Source organism: Haliotis rubra, unplaced genomic scaffold, assembly GCF_003918875.1.
Source record: "Haliotis rubra isolate DU_JTF1 unplaced genomic scaffold, ASM391887v1 Scf362, whole genome shotgun sequence".
Taxonomy (NCBI): Eukaryota; Metazoa; Mollusca; class Gastropoda; order Lepetellida; family Haliotidae; genus Haliotis; species Haliotis rubra.
This window is the reverse complement of record NW_025767038.1, coordinates 977,926-1,000,735: the sequence shown is the minus strand read 5'-3', so window position 1 is coordinate 1,000,735 and position 22,810 is coordinate 977,926. Positions and strand designations below refer to the sequence as shown.

The window sequence follows — 22,810 nt, the reverse complement described above, 5'->3', positions numbered from 1 at the left end:
CATACTTCATTAAGCCGAAATTTAATCAAACTAATATAATATTTATAGTATAACTAGTATAATTATCTGACGTAACATCGCCTGTGTTTCTCAAGTTCATTTGATTTCATTAGTGCCATAATGCATTACCAGCACTAAGATATATTCCTTCACAAAATATCGCCCCAGGGTACAGCCAAGAACTAAGTCACAGTGAAAACCATCAGGCTCCTTCGGTACGTAGCATTTCAGTATCTCATTGGGATTAATGAAACCTACCCCACTGCTAGTGATAATGCAGAGTGGATGTATCGCTTAAAACACTGTAGTCTACATTCGGTAGAATTAGCTGCTCTGATGTGTACACCGTGTGTTTCCGCCAGCATGGCCAAGTGTTCCAATCCTAGCTGTGTAAAGAGTTACTGAGATACTGATAGCTCAATGTCTCGGTCAAAAAATGTAATTGTTGTTCATTGTTTGTCAGTTTCAGTTTTTGATCAATATCAGAAACGTTCATGAACCTGGTTTTGTTTTACAATAGCAAAAGCTTTCAAAGCGATGATCATCCGATCCTTTCCAAACCTGCCCAACAGCATAGAAACATGCAGCGTTTGAAAAGTAAAACAATATTCCAATATTATACAGATTACAATTAAGCTGTGAATAACATATATTATTGAGTGAGTTTGTGGTGCGTTGTTTTCACGAGTGTAGCCTTCTAGTTATAAACGACGCACTAACATTGCTAATTGTTCTGTGAGCGACAATACCGGGATGGACATTCATACAGGCTCGACTAGCTCCACAATTCTGAAATCGTCTCAGATCTTCAGAAACAAAAGGTCTTAATTCCTCGAAACAAATTGTATTATCATTGATCCAACAGGGTGCATGAACAACGATTGATGCATTAGGGTCAAGAGGACACAAACTGAAGCCGGTTATACAGGGAATGATGATCAAACCTTCGTTTTTATGATTACTATATTTTTACATGTACTCACGTGATATATTCCTCACTTTGGGCCATATTAAGATCCAGAAACATGCGAACAGAGACATCTGATGGGTATTTTGTAGATGAAACCTTTACATTATATGCCTCGAACGAGCAGGGTAGTTGACATTTACACAGTTTCCGAATCGTCGCATTCTTCATCACATATCCTGCAATATGACCAGAAATACCCAATTGATTTCGCACACTTGATCAGATGAAATATGGCAGCAGTGATGAACATGACAGAATAGCAGTGTAAAACATGGGGCGAATATTTACAAAATGCTCAGACATGCAAATAGAATGCTCAGAACATACCGTCGAATTAATGACTGCAAGATTTCATTTTATAGCTAGAATATCCATTTTAAAGTAATGTCATTTTCATTTATTTATTATCCATATGGTGATGTTATTATCTATATACGTATGTGTCTCACATCTCATTCCATTTAGTAAAACGTTGTAAAGAGGCTGTGAAAACGGCAACACAGTTATTTTTCAGAGGCGACATTTTTAACATTGGAACTGACTGTGCAACGAAATCGTACTTTTGCAAATGAAAGCTGGCGTATACAACCATTAGACATCAATAAGCGACCAAAAAAACCCCACACAACTAACACAAACTATGATTATAATATATTATGTAAACATGTATATGTTATTTTCGATTTCCCCTTATCCGTGCCCATATCGTCAACAGCAGATAATAAATGACATATGCTATATAGGATATATGTTTTGTACATACCATATGTCGGAGAATAGCATTTCGTCAGGTCATAAATGGAACAATGTTGTCCAATGGCTCCTAGAAATATAGATAAACACGATTGAAAATTTTACAAACGTCAGACCATCAATAAATATTATGCATGCAGAAATAAGATGCTGCACGTGTATTGTACTGATTATAACATTATTTAGTTGTTTTTGTTTCTTTTAACTTTTAGCCTTCAAATGTACTGAGGTAAATAGAGCAATTTGAAAAGAGACGAATACCTGATGAGGTTATACAACCACAGATACCTAGGCGATTTTGAGTTTGATTTGTAATTCTTATGACTTATGAGCTTACGGTTATCGGACATCGAGACACAACCACATATGTTGTATGTTATCTTTGTCATACACTCTCGAAGGCAGTTTTCGTATGTGTATGTGTTGAAGTACTCCAGGGTGTTGTTAAATGAAGGTTCTAATGTATCCACGCATGTCCGATTCTTGAAAGCCTGATAGGGCGGGGGTAAGTACTGGTACTGTAACAGAAAATGAATTACATTCTTTTCATAATGTTTGGCTAACCATCAGGGTCTAATAACAGCTTGTCGTGGAGATCTAAAGCCTGTCGATTGAAACACTGTGATGGTAAAGACTTCGAGCATCAATACATAGGTATGATTGATTTAACAGCAACTCTTCATTAACATGAAACCACAAAATCGATCCTGCCCTTACATATGCAAAGACACACTAAGACCTAATAACGACATTGAATAAAATTGGGTTGAACGAAACCAAGTCTCTCACCAGAAAGATTAAGCAACAAATTAGGTTTGTCGGGAGTTTCGAACGTGTAAACAGAAGCGACGTTTGTAGGCACATGCTAATCTTGGGCGTACCGTTGATCTCTGTATGACAGCATTAGTTGTTGTACCCGGAGCTGCCAGGAAGGAGGTTCCCGCTACGTCCGGGTGGATACGAGGATCGTGCAGGATTACCTTTCACCATTGAAAAAACTCACTGATTGTCAAAAAAACCCAACCCTACCTTAATCATTACTTCCAAATCAATGGTTATACCTTTAGATAATGTTCATATTTGTCCTTTGACAACTGATGATAAACAATCCTTGACATCCGAATCTTCATAACTACATGGTATATTCATATCTTAGCCTACAGTTTATCAGTGTTGAAATGAAATGATTCGCGAGATATACTTTAGTCATTTTCCCCCATACCATGTCCAACGTACCTTTATGTTGGCCGAACCAAAGTTATTCATGCTTGTCATCTGAATACTAATGATAATCAATCACTGACATCCGAATCATCATTTGCACGTGCTATATTCATACCGTACTCTATTGTCCATCAATATTGAAATGAAATGATTGAAGAAATATAATTTTGTTTGATATTTTCCCTTGCCATGTAATATATTGTCGAACGTACCTTTGCTCCGGATGAAAGTTGAGAACCAAGCACATAGTTGATCTGATCGACGTTCACAAAAATGTGAAGATTGTTATCTGAACCAGCTACTCGCACTGTAGCTACATCAGAAGCATTCCAGTTGTAAGTGGCACAATAGCCCAAGGTGGTTAACACAGGCTTCATCACCGACCGGCATGGTTCATATGGAACACCATTCATCAAACAAATACTTAGCATCTCGTTTGGGTCCATGTGTATCTGTTTCCACCAGTCAAGTGACTTTCTTTCTCGAAAGGTAGGCCGATTAAGCACAGGGTCGTTCCAGTTTACGGGTCCTCTGAGACGCCCCAACACGCTGACATTCTTGAAGAATTCCTCAAGATAAGGATCTGCTGCTCTTACTTTGCTCATGTTGTACGGACTCTGATTGCAGAAGGTGACGGCAGGGAAAGGCACTTCCTCAAGCACGTCTACCTTTGTGTTGGTGATGACTGGGTAACTGTAGAAGTCCATCAGCTCCTTTGTTATGTTGTAAGACATATACGCTGACATCGCCAGGACAGCAACTGTCCATGTAACACTGTAATGTATGTTTTGTGTATGTAACTGTGTTTATACGTGAATCAGAATATATACCATCCCAATGCACAAAACGTTATTGATATTTTATCATCAGATGTTATTTTGAACGTCTTTGAACAAAGTAAGTATAACATGTCTGACACACAGTATCTGAACGTTGAATTTTTTCTCTGAATGTGCGCATTAATATAGTGAGGCCAAGTCTCTGTGTCCTGTTAATATAGACCCAGCTTCCAATTCTCCTTTAGACAGTGGCGTCACAGCAAGATAAAGAAACAGACAAGTGCCTAAATTTTTCAACTTTGTCTGTATTCACAGTGTTAACTTTGCTCCGACCACGACAGTACTTGCTCTTTGTCAACGGGAAGCTTCTTTTTGTCACAGAAACAGTTTCGTATCGGGATTGCAGATTGCAATCAGATATCAACAAAATGAAATAATGTCTTTCAATGACATTTACAAACCACACACACGGAAGAGAGTTTATGCATGTAAACTTCTTAAAACATTCTATTCCTCATAATATAGAAGCTGACAGCTCCTTTGTTATGTTGTAGGAGATATACGCTGACATCTCCAGGAATGCAACTGACCATGTTACACTGTAATGTGTGTTAAACAGTGATGAGTTTTATTTTCTCTATTTAACTGAAATATTCTTTTTTGAAATAAATTACATTGAAATCATCATGACTGCAACTGTCCATGTAACTCTGTAATATACATGTTCTGTATGTAACTGCCTTTACTGGTTTATTTTCTTTAGTGAAATATTTAAAGTTGTTCTGAAATTCTTTGAAGAAAGTAAATGTGACATCTCCGACACACGCTCTTTAAACATTGCAACTTTTCTGTGAATAAATATATGAGGCCCAGTCTCCGTGTATTGTCAATATAAGTCAAGATTCAAATTTTCTTTTAGACAGTGGCATAACTGCTAGATAGCGCAGCAGACAAGTGCCTAAATATTTCAACTTTGTCAGTGTTCACGTTTAGCACGTCAACACATTGCTCCACTCACTACAGTACCTGCAACGGGAAGCTATTCTACGTCTGTGAAAAGTTGTGTTTCATGACCTCTCCTAACGTTTCATAATGTGATTACAGACTGCAATCAGATATCTCATACGGCAAAAAGTGAAACAAGGTACATAACATATTATGTCTGACAAATTAGGTGAAGCATCACAGAGTATTTCCTATATATTGATTGAAACCTATGTATACTGAAAGGCAAAAAACGTCATAAATAGATGCTATAGAAAGCGGGGGAATGGATCACTCTTCCAAAACAATTGAAGTCATTGGCAATAACAGTAGCACGTTGACCTACGTGTAGACGTCCTTGTTAACCTTGTAGTCAGGAAACGACTGAAGTCAAGCTGGCAATTTATACCCTGTATGCACACGAGATGCACGCGCAGTGTGCTTTCAGTGTTGCGTTTGGTTGAGCTGTTCCTTGTCCAAAAACAGTGACAAACGTATCATTTAGTCTTCGAATCATTTTGTTTCAATTTTGTTTTCACTCATCAAGTGATAACTAGTTAATCAACATACATCATTGATACCAAATCCATAATCTAAAAAACACGACGTTACCATTCCACCGGCTACTATCTCATCTACATACGACGATTCTTTTGCCTTTCAGTATTTAAGTGTGAAAGAATCTTTCCAAACTGTGATAATGCTGGGTACGCAACCTTGAACTATCCAATGTTCTACCCAGATTTCTGACCAATCATTTACCTATTATGATAGAATAAATAATAAAATAAACTACCAACATTGCACGTGTACGTTTTTGCACTACATTGCAAAGGGACTAAATTAATTTACATTGTATGGTTTTCTCAGATTGTACACGATGCATGTACTAGGTAATCTAGGGATATTAACATAGCATTTTGTATCGTTTATCACACTTCCTATGATACTTTAGACATTAATTATGCTGATAGAAGTAACACAGCCACTGCAATTCCAGTTATCCATGGTATGCTCAATACATTATTTTTAAAGGAAATAGAATTATTAGATAAATTTTGAATGATAGGTTTTGTAAATAGATAAATGGCATTTTATACATGGTAGTATAAATTAACAACTGTATCATCAAAGGAGGTTAAAGTATCGTTAAATTATTTTCCTCCTGAGAGGATACGTAAGTCTCAAAACTTTCAAAGTTAAATCTAAATTTACCAGATTTATTTTTATTATTTCAAACTTCGGCAAAACCTATCCTACAATCGCCAGCGGCTGAAGAGATGGTGTAAATCCAACTGGGGTCCATGCAGGTAGCATACGCATTTTAGGTCCCCATGGTCCCTAGTATGGTGATCTACCTTTAGTTGTTGGCGACCTGTAGCCTGTTTTTATATTGCATTGTCTTCGTAAATACGCTATTTTTAGATTTCGACACTAGTTTTAGACACCGTCTCTGATTCTCTAGTTATTTTACAGTCCTTCGATGACCTCTGATTACTTAACAAGTTATATTTATTGTGTATGCAAAACCTTTCTTATCACTATATGACGGGAATATTGCCGAGGTAACTCACTCACTCACTCAATGTATTATTCTTCTACTCACCATCGTAGTCTGTAGTTATGTCCAGGGGTGAGTTTGTTGGCTCCATGGAATCCCGTATTCTGTGTGAAATCACTCCACAGACTTCCTATATTGTCTGTAGATGAAGGTTCATCTGTCCAGGGAACTTTCTTGTCCGAAGTTGCGATTTTCGCTGACATTGTTACAACCGAATATTGGGCACTCCCACCGGTCTGTTAATCGTAGAATATTTGTAATTTTAATGTATGGCTAGATATGTCTTTAATTGCTAACGGCTGAGGGGATGATATAAATCCAGTATTAGGCCCTTTGAAGCAAATGTACTGCGTCCTCATGGTCCCTAGTATGGTGATCTGCAACTCAGTTGTTAGCGATCTATAGCCCATTTTTAGATTGTGCTGTCTCTATAGTTAAAATGTTTTAGGTTCAATTACTAGTTTTACATATATATCTGTGATACTTCCAGCTGCTTTTACTGTCCTTCTCGATGACAGGTTTTATAATATATACATATTCCGGTACAATGTAAAATGTTCTCGTAGTTTTAAGGGATTTAATATGCGGAAAGAAAGGTTAAATGGGAATCGAAAATTAGACCCAAGAATTTGGCCTCCTTAACAACTTTGATTGGAGTGCCATTTTAAAAATAGTTCTGGGTCTTTATGCGGTTTATATTTTCTACAAAATGTAGACAATTAGTTTTGGATTTAGAAAATTTAAAGCCGTTTCAAGACACCATTTATTTATTTTATTTAAAACACAACTGCAATTGCCGTTCAATAGTATGCATATTTTTACCACCACGACAAGAAATATTAAAATCATCCACAAATAGTGATCCATCAATTGAATCATTTAAAACCTTTGATAAACTGTTTATCTTGATACTAAACAATGTGACAGACAAAATACTGCCTTGAGGGACACCTTGATCCTGATTATAATGATCAGACAGGGTTGAACCCACTCGGACTTGAAATTGCCTGCCTCTAAAAACTGTGATATAAAAAGAGGTAAACGGCCTCTCAAACCAAAATCATGTAAATCCTTCAAAATGCCATGCTTCCAGGTCGTATCATAAGCTTTCTCGAGATCAAAGAAAATTGATACAGCATGTTGTTTATTTACTATAGCATTTTTAACAAAGGATTCTAAACGTACCAAATGATCAATGGTACTACGATTTTTCCTGAAACCACATTGAATATTTGTTATAAGGTTATTGGTTTCAAGATACCAAGTTAATCTATTATTCACCATACGTTCCATGGTTTTACAGACACAGCTAGTTAGAGATATTGGTCTGTAATTAGACGGATCTGTATGATCCTTGCCAGGTTTTGGTATTGGGACTACAATGGCATTACGCCACGAGGGAGGAAAATTTCCGGACGTCCATATTTGGTCAAATATATCTAAAAGTGTCATCAGACATGGTTCAGGTAAGTGTTTCAGTAGCTGGTAATGGATATGTCATCACCCGCTGCAGTGTCATGAGCTTGCTCAAGAGCAGTATGTAGCTCATGTAATGAAAACACTTCATTATAATCTTCACCGTTATTTGATTCGAAATTAAGTTTAGTCTTTTCCTGTTGTTTCTGGTATCTCTGAAACTCAGGGACATAATTTGCCGATGAAGAATTTTTGGCAAGAGTTTCGCCAATTTTATCTGCAATTTTAGACTTGTCAGTAATTAAATTATCACCATCTTTAAGTGGTATACACTCATCAGCTATTTTATTTAAGACGTCAGAATAAACCTCAATAGGATCTGTTATATCACTGAAATATTCAGTTTTTAGTTTAGATGTGAACAAAGTTTGAAATAAGGACCAGTCCGCCTTGGAAAAATTCCATCTTGTATAAGATGTAGAATCAGAGGGATAAATTTCTTGATAGGATAGTTGGAAAAGTGGTGCCCACTTCCACAGAGATCATTGTGGACTGACCAATCAAATTCATTGAGGAGGTTAGAGTCTGCAAGAGACAAATCTAAAGAAGAGTAAGTGCCGGTTGCAGGATGCAGATAAGTGCTGGAATCGTCATTATATATACACAAGTCATTATTGGATATAAAATCTTCCAGTATTTTACCTTTAGTGTTAGTGCTTGTACCACCCCAGATTGGGTTATGACCATTGAGATCACCCATTAGAATACAGGGTGTCGGAAGTTGGTCATAGAGGGCTTGAAGATCAGACTGCTGGAGTATTGAAGAAGGCGGAATATACAGAGAGCACAATGTAAAGGTAACGTGAAGCGTGAGTCTAACTGCAACAGCTTGGAGATTAGTTGTAAGTGCCACAGGACTATGGATAACATCCTGTTTAACAAGTATTGAAGATCCGCCGGTTGCCCTGTCACCTGGAGGTGAAAAAACAATGATAGGTATCGAACTGATGTAAATTAAATGTATCTGTCTGTTTCAGATAGGTTTCCTGAAGACAGAATGCTGAAGGTGTAAAATCTTGGACTAATATCTGTAATTCATTAAAATTAATCCTTAATCCTCTACAATTCCACTGTATTATATTTTTGGAAAAAAACTATCTTTTTGGTGGGTTGATTGGGGATCTACCCCGCACTGTCTTGGAGGGCGACAAGCTATGTGCCCTTGGGTGGATGCTATCAGACACATCCATATCCTCTAGTGACCCGAATTTATTATACATCTTTATCTGATCTGACCCTTTGGGTGCTCGATCTGGTTTTGAAGTTTCTGCTCTTGATTTGATTTTGGTCTTTCCGGTGTGTTTCTCTTTTCTTTCACGCTGAGAACTAGTTGGTGGAATAGAAGCTGGTGGAATAGGAGATGATTGTCCCTGCGAGAGGGTCTGCTGTGCAGGAAGTGATTTCTCCGTCTGAGTAGACTGATCAGGAGAAAAGCGTTTGGGAGCGTCAGAGTTCACCCATGTCAAGTCTGTTTGGCAGGAGTGTGAGGAAGTAAGAATAGTGGTTGTTGAAGAACTTTCTTTATGGGTTGGTACGGTTGATGTGCTGGCGATGGAGGCATAGGTTTCAGTATGTTCTGTAGAAAGAACAAACTTTTTTGCTTCAGCAAAGCTGATATTTCTGGTATATTTAATCCTGTTTATTTCCATCTGCTTTTTCCACATAGGACAATCTTTAGAAAAAGATGAATGACTACCGTTGCAGTTGGCGCATTTTTTATAACTATTGTCACAATCTTCTGTTACATGTGTATTCTCAGCACAGTGAGCACATGTAACAGACAATGTGCAGTTATTCACACCATGTCCATACTTTTGGCATTTAAAACACCGCAGAGGAGTGGGGATGTACATATCAACGTTCACATTGCAATAACCAGCCTTGATTGATTTTGGAGGATTTGGAGCGGAAAACGAAAAGAGATAAGTGTTTGTTGGTACAGTTTCATTATTTTTACGGGTGGTAAATCTTCTGACAAATAACACTCCTTGGTCCTTCATCTCAGATACGATATCAATCTCCGTCATATCTGCAAAGAGACGATCTCTGTCTCGTACAATCCCTTTGCTAGTGTTTAAGGTTCTATGAGCAGAGACCAGAACGGGAACACCAACAAACATATCTGTCGATAGCAGGTTCGTTGCCTGTGATTTCCTGTTGCATTCAATTAAAAGTGATCCTGAACGCAAGCGCTTAACGGTCTTCACTTCTCCTGCTATACCATAAACACCTTTTGAAATCGCAAAAGGATTCAGTTTAAAGGAGTCTTATCCAAGGTCTCAACAATCAAGAAACGTGGCCAGTAATCAACTGTAGTGGAGGGTCGTTGGTCATCATCGTTGTCAAGAGGACGTTTTGTTTTCTTAGAGGGGTTTCGTATTCCATGGCGTAGTATATATTGATTCATCATCCGAGCTCCCCACCCACCATGGAGTATCATAAAGACAATGCTTATAACAAGTGGATTTCCGACTTGCAGCACCAAGGATACCCGGATGATATACTCAAGCAGAATAATTAACAAGTAATTAATCCACCAGATTGGCCCATGAGCCACTGCCTTCTGGACATAGGACTCTAGGCAAAACACTAAATTATAGTTACTTGATCGAAATGCAAATATATTATCATAAAACTAAGACAACTGACAAAAATTGAATAGTTTCAAAATTTTGTATAACAAACATGCATGTACAGGGCTTAGCATGACCAGCCGATTGGTTGAACCGGGCCCATTCAACCACCCGTCCAGGTGAAGTAAGCGTCGAAGTGGTGTGTTGGGCAAAGGTACACTGTTCCTGGAACCAGTGCCCTCAACCACCAGACTCCCTTCCTCCACCAACACAGGGGCGCAACCCCGCTTTACATCTTCTGAAGATGGACAGACAGACAATGAGTAGGAACTCCAAGTTCTGTGACAGTCAAGATACTAGCTCCGGAGACAGATGCCCATTTGGCCTCCCAGGTTTCTAACAACATAAAACGCGTCAATGTGAGTGATGCTAAAAATACTTTAATTTGAAGACTGTCTATCGCAGTGCAAATTGACGCCAAAAGGCATACGTTTGACTGTCCAAACACAGTCAAAACAATACGCAAAAATAGAACAGGATCATACCGTCATATATGTAACTACCTGATGTAACTTCAAGCAATTCCTACATTAACGCTGAAACGACACTGGATGTCATGAGGTGCCGACTCACCAATCAGAAAGTCTCCGTTGTATATTTCGGACTTTGCTCTGTCGACTGGACGATCAGGTCCTCATAGAAAAGTCTTATCTCGAGAAGGTTCTTTCTGAAATGACAGTATTCATGTATGTAGTTGGGAAAGGTTTATCATAAAACGCTCGAACGTTGTGAATCAAAGTGTGTTCTATTGTATTTTGACAAGGACTACATTTTTCATTTTCAATGGCAAATGCAAAAACATGTAAAGCTGCCAGCCATCAACAATGGATTCAAGGTTGTAGACTGCATTGATTTATATTCAGAGCTCACGGTAGGGTTTTCTTGAAATGGTAGTTTTTGTCTTTGCTGTAATTAATGAACTTATCTCAAAACATTCGAAAGGTGTGAGACAAAGATGTGTGTTTACTAACGACTCGGCAACATATAAACCACAACGTACATTCTGATCTGCTGTCATAGTGAGTGAGTGAGTGAGTGAGTTATTATTTAACGTACACATCTGCAATATTTCAGCCATATCTGCCGTCATAGATCTCTTGAAACGAGACACACGTGTGTCAACAGATGACGTAAGAATCAACGCTTTTAACAATCACTCCCCATCATTGCACTTATGTAATTACACTGCCCAAAGTATGGTAGAGCTAAACAGTGAGTCATTTCGGGATGTCAGATGTAAACTAGACATCATTCTAAGCTTCCTGGACTATAATTACACGATTATTACACTATATTCACACGACTTCCTACACTACCACATACTTCATTAAGCCGGGGAAATTTAATCAAACTAATATAATATTTATAGTATAACTAGTATAATTATCTGACGTAACATCGCCTGTGTTTCTCAAGTTCATTTGATTTCATTAGTGCCATAATGCATTACCAGCACTAAGATATATTCCTTCACAAAAAATATCGCCCCAGGGTACAGCCAAGGACGGAAGTCGCGATTGCGAAAACCATCAGGCTCCTTCGCAAGGTAGCATTTCAGTATCTCATTGGGATTAATGAAACCTACCCCACTGCGAAGTGATAATGCAGAGTGGATGTATCGCTTAAAACACTGTAGCCCGCACATTCGGTAGGAATTAAGCTAGCTCTGATGCGTACACCGTGTGTTTCCGCCAGCATGGCCAAGTGTTCCAATCTCTAGCTGTGTAAAGAGTTACTGAGATACTGATAGCTCAATGTCTTTCCGGTCAAAAATGTAATTGTTGTTCATTGTTTTGTGTGGTTTCAGTTTTGATCAATATCAGAAACGTTCATGAACCTGGTTTTGCCTTTACAATAGCAAAAGCTTTCAAAGCGATGATCATCCGATCCCTTTCCAAACCTGCCCAACAGCATAGAAACATGCAGCGTTTGAAAAGTAAAACAATATTCCAATATTATACAGATTACAATTAAGCTGTGAATAACATATAGTATTGAGTGAGTTTGTGGTGCGTTGTTTTCACGAGGTGTAGCCTTCTTAGTTATAAACGACGCACTAACATTGCTAATTGTTCTGTGAGCGACAATACCGGGATGGACATTTTCATGCACAGGCTCAAAGCTAGCTCCACAATTCTGAAATCGTCTCAGATCTTCAGAAACAAAAGGTCTTAATTCCTCGAAACAAAATTGTATTATCATTGATCCAACAGGGTGCATGAACAACGATTGATGCATTAGGGTCAAGAGGACACAAACTGAAGCCGGTTATACACAGGAATGATGATCAAACCTTCGTTTTTATGATTACTATATTTTTACATGTACTCACGTGATATATTCCTCACTTTGGGATATATTAAGATCCAGAAACATGCGAACAGAGACATCTGATGGGTATTTTGTAGATGAAACCCCTTTACATTATATGCCTCCTGAACGAGCAGGGTAGTTGACATTTACACAGTTTGCGAATCGTCGCATTCTTTCATCACACATATCCTGCAATATGACCAGAAATACCCAATTGATTTCGCACACTTGATCAGATGAAATATGGCAGCAGTGATGAACATGACAAGAATAGCAGTGTAAAACATGGGGCGAATATTTACAAAATGCTCAGACATGCAAATAGAATGCTCAGAACATACCGTCGAATTAATGACTGCAAGATTTCATTTTATAGCTAGAATATCCATTTTAAAAAGTAATGTCTGTTTTCATTTATTTATTATCCATATGGTGATGTTATTATCTATATACGCATGTGTCTCACATCTCATTCCATTTAGTAAAACGTTGTAAAGAGGCTGTGAAACGGCAACACAGTTATTTTTTCAGAGGCGACATTTTTAACATTGGAACTGACTGTGCAACGAAATCGTACTTTTGCAAATGAAAGCTGGCGTATACAACCATTAGACATCAATAAATAAGCGACCAAAAACCCCACAACCAATAACACAAACTATGATTATAATATATTATGTAAACATGTATATGTTATTTTCGATTTCCCCTTATCCGTGCCCATATCGTCAACAGCAGATAATAAATGACCTATGCTATATAGGATATATGTTTTGTACATACCATATGTCGGAGAATAGCATTTCGTCAGGTCATAAATGGAACAATGTTGTCCAATGGCTCCTAGAAATATAGATAAACACGATTGAAAATTTTACAAACGTCAGACCATCAATAAATATTATGCATGCAATATTTAACCGGAGTCGGTCGCCTTTCCAACAGTATCTTTTTTCATGAAACCTAAAACGTATATGCACTACATTTTGCTTGCCATCGGTGAATGTGCCGGCATTCTACGTTTATTACTAAAGTTCTTACATAAATGGTACGATACGTCCCTCCTCTTCCACCTTCACTTTGATATCGATAGTACATATCCAAATACATCACGCAGATAAATGCAATTTGCAGTTTTGAACACTGTTTGAAATTCGTTTTTCTATGATATCATCCGCTCATTGTAGATAAAATTTACTGAAAATTACATGCATCGTAAATCTCGCCAGTTTTGACACATTCTAAATCACCATTCACTGCGTTTTGCGTAATTTATGGTATGTCGTAATTCAAATGTCAAATTTTACTGGGAGAATTGAATTTAAAAGAAAAAGACGTGATCATTGTGATCAGCGGTAGTTTTGTTGTTGTATGATCGAATCACCAATGCTCGTTCTTAAACATTATCGATGAACCGAGACTCTGTCACCAATACGAAGTGTTACAGTGAAATCTAACGAAATATATCGAGGATATGAGATGCCGCGCTGTGAAAGAATACTTGTTTGAAATGTATACAAAGCCAATCTCAGATTTTACACTGTGTATCCTTTCGCCTGCTTGTGTCATACAATTGCTCATTAGTTTTAGAACATGCATGGGAAAGGTATCGTAGCAAGCGATAGTTAAATAAAACAGGTGTATTCCAATGATTTTCTAGATTCATCACAACATATTATAGTTTTTGAAAGCATGACGACATAACTGACGCAAACTCACGCATAACGATGACGGTACTTCTCTTAATTTCTTACTATTTCCCTTGGTCACAATGAAAACAAAACGAAAATAACAACCAGCAGACTGACAGAATTTTCGGACTACTTTCACGTCACATTTATGCATATACGTTGCTTGAATCAACAAAAATTTCCTTCGAAAACTCCGGCGTACTCGTGTCAGTGAACACGCCATTTTGAAAGAGTCGCTTAATTCCCGATAGTGATGTCATACGGACGTCAACATTGTTATACATATTGGTATTTTCACTGAAGCGTGGTAATGAATGAAAATACACACGATCAATCCGTCCTGCTGCTTACATTTTCTGTTCTTATGCTTCTTTCGTATTTTCACAAACCTTTTTTCACGTGATTAATATCAGTATTATTATCTTTTGATTTGGGACTAGACAGGAGACTAGTTTAAAATCAAGTGGCACCAATTACGTCATAATCAAAGGGCGGTAACTCAGGCCTGTTTAGCTCGGCAAACGAATACCTCAGATTGGCATAACATTTCAGCACTTATTTTGAGGGTTATACTTACATTGTAAGACAAATGAGTGTATATTTTCAAACATTGGTATTAACTAATTAAAACAGTTCACTTTGATTCACATAAGAATAAATTTCATTTATCCGTGTACACTTCCCCTTTAACAATACTTTAGCCCCCTTTGAGGGTACAGCCACTAACAACATCAGATATTAATCTCAACTACCAATAATAAAACATTTATCTATTTACAAACTATTCATCAAAATGTATCTAATAATTCTATAATTCTTTTAAAAGTTCCATAATTAAATATAAAAAAATAACAACTGTTACAAAAACAATCCTTAACAGTTTTTCCACTGAAATATTTGAATGGAAAAAATTATATGGATAGGAGATAATACGAGGTACACTGGTAATGTCTTCAGGTTTATTTCGGGATATTGCTTAACAATGTCGTATTAGCTTGCAAATTGTAAGGCAAAAATCAATCCCAAAATAAATTTGAGCCGGAAAAGTGGTCTTCATCTTCTAAGTCTAATTTGTACAAATGACGATTTCTTACATAAATACACATACATAAATATTCTGCCACCTGTGTACGTTATTATTTAAACGTAAGACGCCACATCTGAATTTGCTCAATATTTTTAAGGAATTTGTATTCCAAACTGAAACGACAACAGGCTCGCCTATAAAAACCTTCGTTTTTCTGATTACTGAGTTTGGGTGTACTCACGTGACATATTCTTCATTTGGAGCGATTTTAAGATCCAGGAGCATGCCAAGAGAGACATCTGATGGGTATTTTGAAGATGATACCTTTATATTATATGCCTCGAATGAGCAGGGTAGTTGACAATCACACAGTTTCCGAATCGTCGCATTCCTCATTACGTATGCTGCAGTATGACCAGAAATACACAATTGATGTCTCATCTTTGATGTAATATGGCGGCAGTGATTAATATACTGGAAATATGTAAATTTTAAAATTATGAAAAATGATATATTTATTCATTAGCACACTGATAAAATATCAATCATAAAATACCAGTATCCCTAACATATTTTGTCCAGTATAGAATAGAATAGCAGTGGGACAAAAACATTAATATCGAATGCTCAGACATGCAGACAATAACATACGCTCAAATAAATGACTTAGTAATTTAATTCTACAGCTTTTATATCGACTTTAAAGCAATGTCAGCTCTATTTATGCACCGTTCATACGGTCATATCCTTATCTATGTAAGTATCTGTCTCATGTCTTCTTTCATTACGTAAAACGTTGTGAAGAGGCTGTGAAAACGGCAACTCAGTTATTTTACAGAGAAGAAATTTCCAATCTAGGAACTCGTTGTGCAATGAAATGGCGATCTTGCTATCAAACTGGCAAATGTATGCATTAAACATCAAGAGGCAACATTAAAAACAATAACAAGTACTTGATTATATGTAAACATGCCAATGGTTTTCTCGTTTTCCACTTTATCCATGCCCATATCCACAACAGCAGACAGTAAATGACACATGTTGTATATGACATACAGTTTCAAACTTACCATATGTCGGATAATAGCATTTCGTCTGGTTGTAAATAGAACAATATTGTCCAATGGCTCCTAGAAAATATAGATGTACGCGAATGAAGATTTTACAAAAGATAGTCCATCAATCAGTAATATGCAAGAAGACAAAATATGTTGAAAGTATATTTTACTTATTATAATATTACTGGTTATTTTTGTTTCTTTTAACTTGTAGCCTTCAAATGTATTGAAGTAATTAAGAACAACTAGAAAAGATAAGAATACCAGATGAGCATATACACAGATACCTAGGCGATTTTGATTGTGATTGGTAAATCACATGATTTATGAGCTTACGGTTATCGGATATAGCGACACAACCACATATGCTGTATGTTATCTTTGTCATACACTCCCGAAGGCAGTTTTCGTATGTGTATGTGTCGGAATATTTCAGGGTGTTGTTAAATGACGGATCCAATGTATCAACGCATGTTCGATTCTTGAAAGCCTGATAGGGCGGCGGTAAGTACTGGTACTGTAACAGAATAAGTCACATGAAAATGTCAGGATGTAATATAAAATGAATTACATTTCTTTAATAATGTTTTGCTAACCACCAGGTGCTATTAACAGCTAAAACGCGGAGATTGGAAGCCTATCGATTGAAACACTGTGAGGGTGAACTCCAGAAAGTGGATGTGAACTCCAAAAAGTGGAGGCAAGATTTATGACAAGAAAATGATAAATATTACATGTGTGTCGCCGCCTCACCTCAATTCATTCTATCATCTTTCGAGATAATTTATTTAACAAAATTCTTTATTAACATAAAACCACAAAATCAATCCTGCCCTTACATATGCAAAAGAGACACTGTGACCTAATAACGACATTGTATAAATTTGGGTTGAACCTCTCGCCAGAATTATTCAGTTACAAAATACGTTTGTCAGGACGACCGTGTAAACAGCTTTGACAGTTGGAAGACACATGCTAATCTAGGGCGTACCGTTGATCTCTGAATAACAGCATTAGTTGTTGTACCCGGAGCTGCCAGGAAGGAGGTTCCCGCAACGTCTGGGTGAATACGAGGATCGTGCAGGATTACCTTTCACCATTGAAAAAACTAATTGATTGTAAAACACAACAACACTGGCTTAATCACCACTACCAAATGAATTGTTATACCTTAAGAGAGTTATGTTGGCCGAACCAAACTTATTCATGCTTGTCATCTGAAAAGTGATGATAATCAATCACTGACATCCGAATCGTCATTACCACGTGCTTTATTCATATCGTACTTTATTGTCCATCAATATTAAAATGAAACGATTGAAGAAATATAATTTTGTTTGATATTTCCCCTTGCCATGTAATATATTGTCGAACGTACCTTTGTTCCGGATGAGAGCTGATAACCAAGCACATAGTTGATCTGATCGACTTTCACAAAAATGTGAAGATTGTTATCTGAACCAGCCACTCGCACTGTAGCTACATCAGAAGCATTCCAGTTGAAAGTGGCACAATAGCCCAAGGTGGTTAACACAGGCTTCATCACCGACCAACATGGTTCATATGAAACACCATTCATCAAACAAATACTTAACATATCGTTTGGGTCCATGTGTATATTTTTCCACCAGTCAAGTGACTGACTCTCTCGAAAGGTAGGCCGATTAAGTACAGGGTCGTTCCAGTTTACGGGTCCCATGAATGAACCCAACACACTGATATTCCTGAAGAATTCCTCAAGATGAGGATCAGCTGCTCTTACTTTGGTTAAGTTATACGGACTCTGGTTGCAGAAGGTGACGGCAGGGAAAGGCACCTCCTCAAGGACTTCGACCTTTGTGTTGGTGATGACTGGATATCTGTAGTAGTCCATCAGCTCCTTTGTTATGTTGTAAGACATATACGCTGACATCACCAGGACTGCAACTGTCCATGTAACACTGTAATGTATGTTTTCTGCATGTAACTCTCTATATTGTTTACACTTGAATCAAATATATACCATCCTAACACGCACAGGGTGATAGATATTTTATGATAAGAAAGTTATTCTGACCTTCTTTGAACAATGTATATCTGACATCATTCTCTCATGGTATCTAAACGCTGCAAATGTTCTATGAACAAATATAATGACGCCCAGTCTCCGAGTGTTGTCAATATAAATCCATATTCAAACTTACTTTTAGACAGTGGCATGCCTAAAATATAATATTGCGCCGCCCACTAAGGTAGTTGCTCTTCGTCAACGGGAAACTATTTTATCTCTCGGAAAAGATGTTTCATGACATCTTCTAACGTTTTGCAGGGACTTACAAATTGCACTCGTATACGTATATTTGTGAAAGGGTCTTTCCAAACTGTAATCGTGCTGGGTATGCGACCTTTAATTATCCAGTGTTTTTTTCCAAAATGCCGACCAATTATCTAATAATGATAATAAAATAAACTCCCTGCATTGTACGGGGCCTCTTTTGCATTACTTTGCAATGGGACTAGTTTTGTTTGTATCATATGGTTTTCTCAGAGTGTACACGATGCATGTACTTTGTTATCTAAACTCAATAAAAAAAAATCATTTATCCCATATCCATTGCTTATTTAGACGTGCATTATGAAGATGGAAGTAACACATATACTCCTACCACAATTGACTGACACGCCAGTTATCTATTGTATGTTCAATATATTGATATTGTTCTACTCACCATCGTAGTCTGTAGTTATGTCCAGGGGTGAGTTTGTTGGCTCCATGGAATCCCGTATTCTGTGCGAAATCAGTCCACAGACTTCCTAAATTGTCAGTAGATGAAGGTTCATCTGTCCAGGCAACTTTCTTTTCCGAAGTTGAGATCTTTGCTGACATTGTTACAACCCGTTACTGGACTCTCACACCGGTCGGCTGTCAGATCGCGAATGTCCTCATTACGGCTCTGACGCTCTTGACATTAGTGTAGCAATCAATTTTGCGCTGTTTACCTTTGATTTGTCTTATTGTGAGTGATACTTCCAGCGAGATTGGCAGCTTTAGTCACCGTTATGTCTCTAATGCCATTGTGTGACTCTGTCCGTACAAATCACGATAATGACATGATCAAAGGTTAATGACATATTTCCATCTGAAATGGATAACGTTCCTGTGTCTGGAATCAATCTTGAATATTCGAAAAAACAACCCAGATGAATACAGAAATACAGACAGATATTTTTGCTATTAACGGTTACAAAGACGGATTCGGTCATGTCAGTCAACAAGCTATATATTGTAAAGGTACAGCAACAAATATAATGACGCCCAGTCTCCGAGTGTTGTCAATATAAATCCATATTCAAACTTACTTTTTAGACAGTGGCATGCCTAAAATATAATATTGCGCCGCCCACTAAGGTAGTTGCTCTTCGTCAACGGGAAACTATTTTATCTCTCGGAAAAGATGTTTCATGACATCTTCTAACGTTTTGCAGGGACTTACAAATTGCACTCGTATACGTATATTTGTGAAAGGGTCTTTCCAAAACTGTAATCGTGCTGGGTATGCGACCTTTAATTATCCAGTGTTTTTTTCCAAAATGCCGACCAATTATCTAATAATGATAATAAAATAAACTCCTGCATTGTACGGGGCCTCTTTGCATTACTTTGCAATGGGACCTAGTTTTTGTTTGTATCATATGGTTTTCTCTCAGAGTGTACATGATGCATGTACTTTGTTATCTAAACTCAATAAACTACATATACTCTTACCACAATTGACTGACACGCCAGTTATCTATTGTATGTGCAATATATTGATATTGTTCTACTCACCATCGTGGTCTGTAGTTATGTCCAGTGGTGAGTTTGTTGGCTCCATGGAATCCCGTATTCTGTGTGAAATCAGTCCACAGACTTCCTATATTGTCTGTAGATGAAGGTTCATCTGTCCAGGCAACTTTCCTTTCCGAAGTTGCGATCTTTGCTGACATTGTTACAACCCGTTACTGGACTCTCACACCGGTCGGCTGTCAGATCGACAATGTCCTCATTACGGCTCTGTCGCTCTTGAAATTGGTGTAGCAATCAATTTTGCGCTGTTTACCTTTGATTTGTCTTATTGTGAGTGATACTTTCAGCGAGATTGGCAGCTTTAGTCACCGTTATGGCTCTAATGCCATTGTGTGAATACTCTGTCCGTAGCAAATCACGATAATGACATGATCAAAGGTTAATGACATATTTCCATCTGAGATGGATAACGTTCCCTGTGTCTGGAATCAGTCGTGGATATTCGAAAAAACAACCCAGATGAATACAGAAATACAGACAGATATCGAATTTTTGCCATTAACGGTTATGAAAATGGATTCGGTCATGTCAGTCAACAAACTATATATTGTAAAGGTACAGCAACCAAGATGGCGACAGCCATGTGTGGTGAAGAATGAAATTTTTGAGATGACTTGATCAATAACTTGTCATGTTCCAGCAATAGATTAAACATTCCTTTAAAAGGCTCTTTATTGTCCGAAAACATCATGGAGACCTTGTGGACTCCCCGGGTAAATCCTGGCCCAGGCTGGATGATGTAGTATGTGGCCTTCATGATCTCTCTGATCATGTCATGTCCGTGTCTTGTGAGTTGTTACATTCTGATGTACTTTTGACGTAAGAGGTAATCACGATATGTTCAAATACCTGATAATGGTTTCTCTAGTTTGTTCAGCTTACCTTAGCATATGTACACAGTGTGGTTGGTATACGGAATTTGTAATATTGTGTTGTATAAGAATTGACAAAAGCCTATAATTTTCACCATTATTGATATATAACCCTATCACACTGCCCGGCCTGCAGAAACTGTAACATGCATATTCAGTTGTTGTTTACTTTTGATGCCACGACACCAAGGCAAGGCATAACTTGCGAGAGGAGTCAGTGAGTTACAATTCATCCTCACATCGTCAATATTTCAGCCATATCGTGACGAGAACAATTATCTTTATACATAATAGTTAATGGCAAATTGTAAAACCTGTCAGCGAAGGACAGTCAAATATCTAGATTACCACAGATTCAAATTTAAAATAAGTAATTAAATCTAAAACAGTTTAACTATAGATGACAATACAAGGTAAAAACAGACTATATACTGCCAACAACTGAAGGTAGATCACCATACTAGGGACAATGTGGACTTACAGTACATTTGGTTCCTCCATGGACCCACGCTGGATTAACACCATTCCCTCAGGCATTAGCTGTTAAGACATATTGAGCCATATATTAAAAACACGCATATTCTACGATTTAAAAGGTTGGATCGATTTAAATTGAATTTAAATGTGTTTTGGACTTACGTACCTTCTCAGGAGGACAATCATTTTACAATACTTCAACCTCCTTTGGGGGTACAGCCACTAACAATCTCAGATACTAATCTAAACTACCAATAATAAAATATTTATCTATTTATTAATCATTTGACAAATCTAATTCTTTTAAAAATGCAATAATTAAATGAGAACTTATATTATTACAAAGATCCTTTATAGTTCGTGATTTGAAATAGTTATCCCTTGTATTGGAATATTCAATGCAGTCAAGCAAGACATGCTTGACCGTGATTCTTTCATCACAAGGGATACAGAAACGGAGGATCTTCGCCTTTCAATAAATATTCGTGAATATATCTAGTATGGCCAATGTGACATCGTCGCATAATAACCTCTTCAAATCTGGACTGACAACCCAAGTAGGTGTAACCGATATAGGGGGTTTATTGCATGTAATTTATTGATACCTGCCTGGGTGTCCCACTTCTTTTGCATCAGATCACGGATGTAAGTTCTAATGCTAGCTTTGTAATCAGAGCATGGGATAAGAAGTGGTGTCACAGATTTGTTGAGTGCTGCCTTAGCAGCAAAATCAGCCATTGTGTTCCCAGAGATACCAACATGGCTGGGAAACCAAAAACAAGACGATGTCGCACTGGCCAGTAGCAAGATCATTGTACAATTCAATAATTTCTATTAAAAGTGGATGTTTACAAGAAAGATCTTTAATGGCCTGAAGGCATGAAAGAGAATCGGAAAATATTATGAATTGTTTATATGGGGACCAGCTTAAACGGCGACACAGTAGAACGGCGACAAAGAAATTGACGGTAACGGCGACAAAGAAATTGACGGTAACGGCGACAAATTTGGCTGTAACGGCTACAATAATTTTGGCTATAACGTCGACACATATATTTTTTCAATATGAAAATAACAACTAAGATTTGTTTACGCATATAATGTATTTAGTAGGTTCACTGGTCTATTGTTGAGATTGTAAACACACAATAGCAAATTGGCATTTC

General features: G+C 37.4%; 1 protein-coding gene across 1 annotated transcript in view; it reads right to left on the bottom strand.

Moving 5' to 3' along the window:
- Window positions 1-18,369, bottom strand: part of LOC124285539 (acid-sensing ion channel 4-A-like) — a 55,557-nt gene extending 37,188 nt beyond the window's left edge. The window contains exons 1-5 of the mRNA XM_046721780.1: window positions 18,186-18,369; window positions 17,848-17,948; window positions 8,984-9,165; window positions 3,160-3,721; window positions 2,156-2,241 (exon numbers count right to left, since the gene is read on the bottom strand). Of these exons, the coding sequence (XP_046577736.1) occupies window positions 2,156-2,241; window positions 3,160-3,721; window positions 8,984-9,165; window positions 17,848-17,948; window positions 18,186-18,369 (1,115 nt within the window). The remainder of the gene's footprint in view (window positions 1-2,155; window positions 2,242-3,159; window positions 3,722-8,983; window positions 9,166-17,847; window positions 17,949-18,185) is intronic.
- Between the last annotated feature and the right edge of the window lie 4,441 nt (window positions 18,370-22,810).